The following is a 12,259-nucleotide window of genomic DNA, read 5'->3' as shown; positions in this document are numbered from 1 at the left end:
ACCTCTCCTCTTTCCCCCTCTCTATCTGTCCCTTTCCCTTTCTTTCTCTTTCCTTCATCCTCTCTCTCTCTCTCTCTCTCTCTCTCTCTCTCTCTCTCTCTCTCTCTCTCTCTCTCTCTCTCTCCTTCTATCCATCTCAGCCCAGAATCCTCTCTGTCAACTCTGCCCCTCCTCCTTTCTTCTCACTTTCAGATCAGCAATCTGTCCCCTCTCACATCCTGTGAGGAATCTGGCAAGAGTCAAGAAGAGATGGAGAGAGAGAGAGGGGGAGAGGGAGAGAGAGAGAGGGGGAGAGGGAAATGGTTCAAAGTGTCTTTGCTGCTGCTAGTCCTGCACATCATGTCTATACTAGAGTCTCTAATTGACATGCCCGCAGTCTGGTCACACACACACACACAGTCTGTAATCTAAACAAATGGACATTGCACATGCACACAGCCTCTAGCATTAAAGCATTATTATATTTGCCCGTACTATATTTTATCCACACTGCCAGGGTCCGTAGATGGGCATTATGTAGACATGCAACAATCTACTGGAACACACTGCAAGCACGTGTGCATGACTAGGTGTGCATATGTATGAGTACACAGGTGTGTGTGTGTGTGTGTGTGTATGGAGCTGTGTGTGTGTGTGTGTCTGCGTGTGTGTGTCTGCGTGTGTGTGTGTGTGTGTGTGTGTGTGTGTGTGTGTGTGTGTGTGTGCGTGTGTGTGCACATGCGTGTGTGTGCGCATGTGTGTGTGTGTGTGTGCGCACGCGTGTGTTTGTGTGCGGGCGAGTGTGTGCATGTATGTGTGAGAGAATGGGGATGTCGGTGTTTCACGTTCTGGAGGACCATGATTAGCCTAGCATGGAGTAGCATAGCAGGGGAGTTCTAATAAAAATGCATTGACAGATACACTCTCACACCACACAATCTGACACTCGCGTATACACACTCTCGCTCTCACTCAACAACACAAAGAGACTGTTGTTCTGTTATCAACACACACACACATACACATTAGGCACTCTCACAAACAAACTCACTTTCAAACTCTCACTCAAACAAATCAACACACTCTCTTTCACTTTCAAATGCCTGTGAATACATACACACATTTACACTCATGAACAGGCACACATCCAGGCAAACACAATCACACACACACACACACACACACAGTGAACGGGCACACATGCAGACATAAACACACTTATGCAAACACAATTACACAAACATAATTAGACACACACACACTTTCTCCCGACAGGGCGAGTGAGTGGACCTGGTAATGCAGGTGCCCACATCTGTCCAAACACACTTAGCAGTGGCAGAGGCGTCGGCACTTTAGGACTCCCAGATTCCCTGATTCAGACAGAGCCTATTGCTCAGAGTCAGCTAGAAAGGCCTGTAAACTCCCCCAATTAGTGAGGAAATCCACACCTCATGTTGACTGACGATACCTAGCTCAGCTGTGATTATAATTTGGATGGCTGACTATGCAACATTAATTGTAATTTGTAATAATTACTTGAGTTTGTTCCTGTGGTTTATTTCATAGAGCTGAATAGACCTTAAGACTCTTCCTGTTGTAGGAGTTTTGCTGAATGCTGGCTGCATGGTAGTTTTTGCCAGTTGTGTGTTAATTGCATACTTGCTGTGTTTTAAGATGCTTAGCTTTACACAAAAAAAAAATCCCCTTGGAGAGCTTTGTCTCATTGGCTTGCTTGTCTTGGCCCATAATTTAGTTTAATACGTATTTATACTGACTTTACTGAAGCTCATGTTTATGCTTCCTCGCCCGTTTAGAGACATGCAGGCACAGGTCTGTGTGAATTTGAGAGAGAAAGGGAGTGTTTGTGTGAGAAAGAGAGTGAGTGAGAGTGAGAGAGAAAGTAGTCCTGTTTGTTGAGGGTTAGCGATAATTTCAAAAACACAAAGAACCAGCAAAAGCAAACAAATTCATTTCAAATGTTTTATTTTGAGCCACAAAAAATTTGTGAACAAGTAGAAATAAATAAGATCAATATTCAGCCGTTTGGCATTGTTTTTTTTTTCTAAATTCTTCTTTGTTTTTATAAAGTGCTTCAAAGAGATACTGTCCCTTACCCACCCAGCAAAATCCCCAATATTCAAATGTCCCATCAAAGTCTGTAATGTTTCATCCCACAAACTGGAAGTGGTGTATCACATATGATTGTACCAAATAGAAATTATTTGCTGTGACCATTCAAACCAAGTGAATGAGTGACACTAACACACACACATAAACATTGTGGAGCTTTACAAAAAAAGTGCCTTGCTTCTCCAGCAGCTCATCAATTGGACTTTCTTTTTCAGGGACACGAGCAGAGGCTAGCATTAAGAGAGGCAAAAAAAAAGTGGCATTTGTGCCACTGAAAGGCAACTAAAAATACCCTCTGCCGCATCCTTGAGAGTCGCTGTTGCCAGGCCAGGAGAAGATATTTGATGCACAGTGTGTGTGTGTGTGTGTGTGTGTGTGTGTGTGTGTGTGTGTGTGTGTGTGTGTGTGTGTGTGTGTGTGTGTGTGTGTGTGTGTGTGTGTGTGTCAGTTTCTATTCAGTCTCAGACAGCCCTCTTTAGCCCGTTAGTACTAAGGCTTTTTGAAGACTACACCTCCCATGATTCTGCTGTGTAGGTACAGAATTTAGAGTCTAGTCTGTCATTTAAAAACAGCAGTCCACCAGCATTAATGAAGGTCAGAGGTCACACGTCTCTGCATCTTCAGCTGGCTCTGCGCATCTCACGCGACGAGTTGAGAGTTCAGCAGTCGCCGTGCTGTCTCGACGGTAAGGCTAAGGGCTCTCTGCACTCGAGGCACCCGAGGTTTCGAAAAACCCCATATGAGGAGGAGGCTGACCAAAGGTGTCCATTTCTCTCCTCTTCTCCCATGGCTTCACCTTGTCTTGCCTCTCCTTCTTCACTTCATGGCAGCCGTAAGCCACTCACTTCATCCTTCTTGTCATCTGTAGCTTTGTCTCTCTGTCTCGCTCTTTCACACGGAGGTGACCGTGCGCACCTTGGCCGAGAGGGCCTGCTTGAAGCGCCTCTTCAGGTCCTGCATGTTGGGGGACTTGGGCCGGGGGATGAGGGGCGAGCGGCGCTTCTCGGACCCGGCGGAGGTGGCGGTGCTGCTGGCCGAGGGGAGGGCGCCGGAGGCAGGGGGCTGCTTGGCCAGGTCGCGGCACAGCCGGTGGAAGGCGCCGTGGACCTGGCTGTAGTCCTCGCTGGCTGACACCTCGTAGAAGCTGCAGCCCAGCGCAGAGGCCAGGAGGGGACCCTGCTGGGCATCCACCCGCCTCACGTGCAGCAGGTCGGCCTTATTGGCCAGCAGGATGACGGGCGGCACGCTGGCTCTATCAGCATGGGCACGGGCTACGAGTTGGTGGAGTGGACCAATGAGGTCAAAGCTGCGTTGGTCGGTCACGGAGTAGACCAGGACAATGGCGTCAGCCCACTGGATGGAGCGAGTCACATGGTCAGTGCAACCTGGACCATTTGCTGTGACCTAAAGGAAGACAGAGAGAGAGAAGGAAGGGGTTAAAAAGTGTAACATTCAGAAAACAGTGACAGATTTGATCTGCCAACAAAACAGCTCCATTTGCGGGTTCTATAATGAAGGGAAATCGGAAAGAAAATCTGAAAAATCCTCCAAGCTACCTAGCGCAGCGACCTTAATTCGAACCATGAGCCTATCAAATATCTGGGGTTGTTATGCAACATGTCTGGCGGGGGGGGGGGGGGGGGGGGGTTACTAGGCTACTGTTTTTTTGAGGTTATGAGCTATAGCATTGCACCAATCCAGCTCGCCTCCCATGAGACCACTCTACGGTGAAGGTGATTGAATTGGCTGAAGTGCTGGACGTATCATTTGCCCCTGGCTCGGATTGCGACTGTACAGAGCAGGAAAATTAGCCGGCCAGACTAACAGACTCTTTCACCCGAGCCAGAGAGAAAGGGGGACGGAGGAAAAAAGCTGACGGTTAGCGGTTTTGGACTACTGCCCAGACGAGGAAATTAACCTCGCGCACTTATCTTGGCTCCAAATTCTTCAGACTATGGGATTGTTGAGGAGAAAGCCACCACTGAGCGATTGGATCTTAATTAAATCAATTTTCCTCTCTAATTCGCAAAACCGCTTTGCAATTACGGGCTAGTGCAATTAAAATGATATTAAAATGAGTGGCCCCTTTCATATACTGCTGGGTGGACAAATGCCCCAAATCCGATTTAAACATCAAATACGCACTTGTTTTCATGGTTTAAGTTGGATTGACATATATGAATGCATTGCACCGAGACAAACACTATCCTTAGGCTAATTGCCCCGAAGTGTTAACGAATTTAGGACACAAAAGGGTTTGCAGAGACAAAAGGCGAAGGTATGCAGTCCGCAGCTGTTGTTAACTTAACCCGTGGACTAATGATCCGTGCGTTTAGGCTAAGCTGTTAAACTTTGTTATTATATAGTTTCATGGCTAAAACATTAACAGCAAACTTACATGGATGCCTGGTGTGTCCTGAACTTGAATGGCCACTTGCTCATTGTCGATCTGGATATCCCGAGAGTAGAGGTTACCTGTTGAAGCAAAATACGGATGATTAGTCCAATGACACTGTCAATCAATGTTCAATGTGCACTGAGCGATTGATTGCGTCTGAAGTAGGTGCTCAGTCTTACCTGCATTTCTCTCATAATCACCGATGAATCTTCTTGTTAGAAATCTCACAACCAGCGCTGCAGAGAGCAAGGAACCAGAGTCAATACACAGCTGCAGTTCATTACATTGGTATAGATGCGTTTTCTGCTTAAAGTAGACAATATAAGTAAGTAGTTTAACTGTAACTTACCAGTTTTTCCAACGCCGCTTCCACCAATCACTGCTATTTTGATAACCCGACCAGACGGGCACTCCGAAGTTGGGTACTCAGCGATGGTGGACATATTTTGGATGAGACGCATTTTGAGGATATTTTCCAGTTGAATTCCAAAAGCGAAAAAGATATCACAATATCCACAAGATCCGTAATTCAGATCAGACGAGTCCGTCTTTGGCGTGTGCGAGCAGTTTATAATCCCGTTGTTGTGCTGAACAGTTGTTAAGAGCTTGTGAGTGTGCTGTGAGGAGCTCAGAAGACTTGTCTGTGCGCTTTAACAGGCGCTCAGGGGTATTTATAATCCTTCTGGAGCGCTCTTCTCTGATTGGCTAGTACGATCAGCATACTTCCCAACACAGCCCACCTCATTGATTCACGTGTATAGCTGAACCAAACATACGGAGGAAAGAGAGAGAGAGAGAGAGAGAGAGAGAGAGAGAGAGAGAGAGATGGAGAGCGACAAAAAGAGAAAGCGAGAAAGCGCTCAACAGGTGGCTCTAGCCTTCAGAACTGACAAAACATCCTGTCTTCCAGGGAAAAGACGTTCGAAGGAAGGACTTGGAAATCCCATATATATATTTTTTATCTTCTATGGAAACACATCTGACCCTTATTTGAGTGATTAATGTTATCGATGTTTATACTAATAATAATAAACATATTTATTTCACAAGTATCAATGTGTGCCATTTCGTTGGCCGCATAAGACAAGCTCTAGTAGCCTACACAATTAGTCATCTGTCGCACTTCTAAAGAAATCAACCGTTCTCATTAGATCAGAGGCAAAATCAGTTTCATTCCGAACTTTAGAAGAAACCACATGTTTGTAATTTAGCAAGAGCCAGAATCTTTGAAGTAGCCTATTTATGGTAATACAGTTTATCATAATCAGTCAGCACCTCTAGTGAATTATTCCAACTTCCCCAATGGTATAGTTCACCATTATCTAATGTAGGCCTATCTTAGTCTTGGATTATCCCATATTGCCCATAGCACACTACTCTAATGTTCCCATACACACATACACACCACTTAAGGAATGAGCAATAATTGTGAGACTCTAATGTATGTCTTCTTACATACAGATGGATCATCAGTGTTGCGTCCATTGTGTGTTAAGTGTAGTGTGTTGACAATCCTATACTCTGTCATGGACTAATGTCAGAGTGCATCGGGCATACTGTGCTGTGACAGGCTCCAACATGCCCCTGGATCTCGGTAGGGGAGTGGATACATGTGCCCCTCTAATGTGTGTGTGTGTGTGTGTGTGTGTGTGTATGTGTGTGTGTGTGTATGTGTGTGTGTGTGTGTGAATACGGCTAGGCAAGCGCGTGGTGAGGTGTGTGTTTAATGTCAGAGTGGTGATGTGTTGTAGGGCCCTGTCAGGATAGTGGGGGTGCCTGCCTGCCTGGAGATCAAAGTCTTAGCATGTTTTTGCCTTTGTAGTCTCACTGCCTCACTAAGGTCAGCTACATCTCTCTGCCTCCTTTTCTTTCTTTCTCTAATCACCCTCCCTCCTTCTCTCTCTCCATCTCTTTCTCTCTCTCCCTCTCTCTCCCTCTACATCTCTCTCTCTCTATCTATTTCTCCTCCATTCTCTCCAGTCCTCACCCCATACATGTGTTCTTACACAAAGGGAATCATGAGTCCTGCTGCTGGTGGCACACTGAGATGCAGTGAGGAGCTTTTCTCCCAGTCAGCGGATCAGGCTGTAATGACAGCCTGCCTGTGGCGTTACCCTGCGTAACCCACTATTACCCACCGTTCCTTTCCTTCACTTTCACACTCTCTCTCTCTCTCTCTCTCTCTCTCTCTCTCTCTCTCTCTTTTTTCTCCCTGGCCCACTTTTACATTACTGACTTCCTCAGTCTTTCTCTGTCTGTTTCTCTATGCACCCGCATCCCTTTTTTATTGTCTCTCTCCTTCTTTCTCTCTTTCTGTCTCTCCCTTGCTCTCTTTCTCTCTCTCTGTCTTTCTTACCCTCTCTCTCTTTTCTTTTTCTTTCTCTCTCTCTCCGTCTCTGTCTCTCTCTCTCTCTCTCCCTAGCTGTCTTTCACTGGTGTTCATGCATCTAACTGCACTGGTATTTTTGGCAGCCGGTGGTTGTGTGATTACGGTCTGGTATGTATATTTGATAAGGGCCCTGATGACAGGAGACTGCTGCTGAAATATGAAATTAATGGCTTCGATTCAGCGTCAGCGGACGGGTCTGTGCAGGCTACAATAACCCCCACACCACCCCTATGCCATATTACGCCACACCATGCCACTCGACCCGATCTGACCCCCTCCCTCCTGACCCGCAAACACCTCCACCACCCACCAACCTCACTTGGCTCAGCTCGCCACTGAACAGAATGTCTGTATGTGTGTGTGTGTGTGTGTGTGTGCACTTCTGTGTGCCTGTGTGTTTCTTTGTGCCTGTCTGTGTTTCAAGAGGTCCCTCCTGGTATGTGCCACGAGTGAGAGTGAGAGAGAGAGAGAGTGGGAGGGAGAGAGAGAGAGTGGGAGAGAGAGAGAGAGAGGCAGGGATGTACTGTTCCCTCTGCTGAACCTCATCCATGCAGAGAAGTGTGGCTTATTTCAGTCGCCATTGTCACTCCAAACAAAGCATGAATTCGGTCCAGTTCACCCTGAACCTGCCATACGACGAATCACAGGATCAAAATAGAGAAGTAGACCCCAGTGGTTGAGGTAAACTCTCTAGAATGCTATTTGGGCTTCATCATTGAGTTGTAAGTCACTTTGCATAAAAGCGTCTGCCAAATAAATGAATGTAAATGTTTTTAACTTTTGTATCCTGGTCTTTTCCGTAGAGAAAAAAGGAGGAAAAACCATTTTGTTTTGTTCTAGATTTATCATTTTCCTCCATTGAAGATTGATTACTGTGAGTGAAATAACACCTCTGCCCAGGGTAACTAACACGCAGCGGCGTGAAAGCCTTCACCCCAGGTGCGCTACTGATGCCACTTTTGTTGAAGGTTGCCACATCAGTGTCAGACGTTTAGCAGCCCTGTATCGCTGTAACGCGCCGCTGCTAAATGTGAGCCCGCAAGCTTGCCGACAATAGCTGCAGGTGTGCCACAACGACAGCAACATCCACCTGAGGTGAGAGGTGAGCGTCCAGGGTGCGATCTGTCGAAGAATTTAACATGTCATTAAGAGCCCGTCAATTATTAGTGCAAATGTGTTCACAAGTATGTGTAGTGCAGAGAGGGTGTGAATTTGAGGCCTGTTAATGTGTGCTAAGGGAAAGGGATCACATGATCACATGATCAAAGGGGCTGTTATATATTTTTTCTCTGATATACTTTTGTTGTTTAAGCATGTGTGGATTGGATAAGAACCCTTTCATGCAAAGGATTGAGATTTTAAAGATGAGTGATTTTCACGTTTCATGAAACCTTGCTGATCACGTAACACCATGAAGGTAGTTGTAATGGGTTCTTAAGTCATTGCCAAAAGGTGAGGATTTTCTGAGGAAGAAAAGCATTTGTAAAGCATTTGAAACATTTGGATCTTCTCTGTAGTTGTGTTTTGATGAAGCAGGCACCAAATCTGTAACAAGACTACAAAAGGTGAAGCGGTAGCCATTTTCCTTTTGCAGTGACATGGCACATATTGTGTATAAATAAGTCGTCAAGTCACTGTGGCTGTGATTTAATATATACAGTAGCTGTATTAAATTACACTTGGAGTTGCTGTAGTGAGTCAGTATTCAGTCACATAACATGTAGTTGTGTTATTATACCGTTCTGAACTCTATCAAATCCCAGTTGTATTGAGTCACCTTTGAGTTGAGTCAAACTAATAACTGAGTTGAGTTAAGTCAAAAGTCGTCTGAAATAAGATGAGTATACTTTGAGCTGTGTTGTTGATTTGTGTGGGACGGCCACGCGTAGTGTGCTTGCGTATTAGACTGGCACGGGACCTGTCTCTAGGCGGGTCTGGGGCGCATGAGAAAAGAGGATGTCCAGTCAGAGGCCCGGTGAGAATCCACATCAGGCTCAGTCCAGCACTGGAGAACACATCCAACACACACACAGCCAGCGCGGGAGAGAGGTGTCACTCACACAGCCGATACAATGGAGCAGTGGGGTGGACTGGGGCTGGGCTTTAGTGTGGAGAAAGGGGGTAATATGGACCTCCCATGAGGGGCAATCAAATAGCAGTAGGGGGTATTAGATTTGGGGGGAGAGGGGGTTGATTGAGAGGGGTTAGATGGAAGACTGCAGATAAAGGGAGTGTGTGTGTGTGTGTGTGTGTGTGTGTGTGTGTGTGTGTGTGTGTGTGTGTGTGTGTGTGTGTGTGTGTGTGTGTGTGTGTGTGTGTGTGTGTGTGTGTGTGTGTGTGTCTGTGTGTGTGTGTGTGTGTGTGTGTGTGTGTGTGTGTATGTGTGTGTGCATGCGAGAGAGGGGGGGGGGTACAGTATTAGTAATAACATTAGTCATGACTCTTGTGTGTGTGTGTGTGTGTGTGTGTGTGTGTGTGTGTGTGTGTGTGTGTGTGTGTGTGTGTGTGTGTGTGTGTGTGTGTGAAGAGAGAGAGAGGGGGAAGGGAGGGTGGAGGTGTGTGTATGTGTTTGAGGTGGGTCTCTCAAAAGGATGTCCTCATTGACACATCGCTGAGGGCTGATTTCCCGGGGTGTGGTTGGGGGTGAGGGTGGGGGGGGTCTGGGGGGAGTCGTTGGAGTGCCCCTCCCTCAGAGTGACCCCCTCTACCAGGCCAGGCCACCTCCAGGTCACCCCAACCAGCCATGAAAGGTGGCGTCTCGTCACGATGGCACAGAGTAATTGAATCCATTTTCTGCTCAAGCAGCATCCGCTGGCGAATTACATTACGTGTTAGTCACTTTCTAGAGTGCCTCATTTGACGTGAGTGTCCCGGTCTCTTATGAGCATACTTGCTGATCACGTTTGATCTCATGACTAATTGATGTTCATGAATATTACCCATTCTGGAGACATTTTAAGATTAAAATTTAAACAGTCATACTACACGGGCATAGGCACACACACCTTAATGCTCAGTGCTACATTAGCAATGGTACGCTAGTTAGCCTGGGATTGAGCAAGTTCTTCCAAGTGTGTGTGTTTGTAATTTCACTAGACTAGCCCCCTAGTGAATACTCCGGGTCAGACCAGAGATTCTACAACTTCCTGGTGCTCTGCATGGGGTGAATGAAGATGTTACATAAATCCAATAACACAGAGACATTAGACATTAGGGATACATGGGGCCTCTCTGCAGAATTCATGAATGTGTTGCTACAGCCATGCTTCAGTGACCGTACACATACATCTCCAAAGGGAGAGGACATTTTGTGAATGCTGTATTTGTGAAATGTTGAGCCCCTTTTGTTTCATTTTGAATGGAGTCTGCCATTGTTATTGCATGGGCCGAGCCAGTAACAGTTTGGTTTATAAGCAGATTGCTTGGTAATGAACAGAAGAACACCACTTTTCATCTTCTAGTTTACCCAAAGTATAGTCATTTTTCCTCCCCTCACAAAAAAGTGCATGGTCCATGAACGAATGGGTGGATCCGGGACTATTTTGAGTCAGCAACCATTAGACACCTAATATGGGGTCACACCATAAAGAAAACAGTTTTAGCTTCTAAAGGGATGGCCGCCTCAATCACAACAGCATGGCAGTTAACACTAGGGAGCAGCCCTCTAATTGATGTTGCTGATGTTTTCAGAGACTCGGTATGCAGTGGAAACACAGGCCACTTAGTAAAACGTCAGAAGCCCCCGGTAGATCCGACGGCCTTGTTTGGGTTATCTCTGGCACAACAATCGTTGTTAGCATTTCCGAAGGCCGATGGAAATTCCTTTAGCCACTTTTTTTTTGTTTCGTTTCGTTTTGTGTTTTGCTTTTCTGTTGTTGTGTGTTTTTTTGTTCCAACATGCCCTTCACCCCGACAAAGGAAAAGAGGCTGTTTGCTCTTATTGAGATGTAAACACACACAGCACACCGGGCCATCTGCATATCTCCCTGCATGCCAACACATCGGGAAGGGAAAAGAGAGATGAATGAAGGTGGTGATGGTGGGGGGGGGGATCTGTTTGAATTACAATACTCTCAACACCCTCCCACCCCCTCTCACCATCTCTCTCTCTCTCTCACACACACACACACACACACACACACACACACACACACACACACACACAGAGGCAAGACCCCAGGAATGTGCCCAGGGCTTGTACAGTGAGGGCTTGGCCACTATTGACCTGCTGGGCCAAAAAAACAACATGGAAACTATTTTCAGGAGCCCGAGATGAGTGTTTGCATACCTGGGCCCTTGTCAGCCGTGAGATTGGGTAATGGCTTTCTCTTCTCACTTTTCATTAGTCTTTCATTCGCCTCGCCACCAGGAAAAATGTGATGTGGGGGTGTGTGAATGGGTGAGTCTGTGGGTGTGTGTGTGTGTGCCGTGAGACTAACTGGGCCAGGCGACTGTATGCTAACTCTCACAACTAGATGTGTATGCATGTTCACACAGGTTTACTTAATGGAAACTATTTATCAGAAGATGCGTGTTTGCATGCTTACCAGCCGAGGTGTGTATGCGTGTGGGTGTGGGTGTGGGTGCGTGTGTATGTGTGATTGAGAGCTGTCTCGTTCTTTGTGTGTGTGTGTGTGTGTGTCGGTGTGTCGGGGGCATGCTTAAGGTAAAACCAGAGAAGGGATTATGTGGCTTTTCTCCCAGAATGAAGTCGTTATTTGGCTCTCGCACGTGAGGAGGCAACATGCAACAGCTTTCTCGCCCTTAAAGCTGGAAAAACAACCATTTGCAGACGCACTGCATGGAGACCAATTAGGAGGTAATCCAGAGAATGCTGCTTGCTTAATTCTTAGGCAGGAGTGCAGGTGAAATGCACACAGAGGAAAAATAACCCAGATTTAAAAAAACATTAACCCAGATGAAAGACAACAGACAAAAAACAAAATATATTGTCTGAATTACAGGATCCCACACAGACATTTAGATTTAATGTATTTTAATGTAATAATTGTATCTGTCATAATACATTCAGAACCACACGTCAAGGCGTACACACAAAAAACATTTCCTTTTAAATAGTAACTTTACAGAGCCCGGGAGGGGTCATTGCAAGATATTTTTGTATATCGAGAAAATGTGCACTCATTTTAGTAAATTGTAGTCACATTTTGGTATATAGTGTGCTCGTTTTACTACATAGTGCTCATTTTATGGTCTCATTTTATTAGATTGTGTGCTCAATTTAGTAAATTATGTGCACGTTTTGCTAAATTATGCGCTCATTTTACAAAACTTAAAATGATCACACAATTTAGTAAAATGAGCGCACGTTTTCTGGCTATATACCAAAAATATTTTTCAAT

At 45.8% G+C, this 12,259-nt stretch overlaps 1 protein-coding gene across 1 annotated transcript; it reads right to left on the bottom strand.

The window, feature by feature from the left end:
• Window positions 1-1,949: 1,949 nt before the first annotated feature.
• rasl11b (RAS-like, family 11, member B) lies at window positions 1,950-5,128 on the bottom strand. The gene is made up of 4 exons (XM_076278189.1): window positions 4,857-5,128; window positions 4,687-4,743; window positions 4,508-4,584; window positions 1,950-3,513 (listed from the first exon to the last, which is right to left on the bottom strand). Exons 1-4 carry the CDS (start codon window positions 4,966-4,968, stop codon window positions 3,001-3,003), a joined length of 759 nt encoding a protein of 252 aa, XP_076134304.1. The 5' UTR covers window positions 4,969-5,128; the 3' UTR covers window positions 1,950-3,000.
• Between the last annotated feature and the right edge of the window lie 7,131 nt (window positions 5,129-12,259).

This window comes from Alosa pseudoharengus, unplaced genomic scaffold (assembly GCF_046254945.1).
Source record: "Alosa pseudoharengus isolate Yale_2024_CS ecotype anadromous, Long Island Sound unplaced genomic scaffold, YU_APseudo_1.1 YU_APseudo_1.1_scf_11, whole genome shotgun sequence".
Lineage (NCBI taxonomy): Eukaryota > Metazoa > Chordata > Actinopteri > Clupeiformes > Clupeidae > Alosa > Alosa pseudoharengus.
The sequence above is the reverse complement of the archived record's forward strand: the minus strand, read 5'-3'. Positions and strand labels throughout refer to the sequence as shown.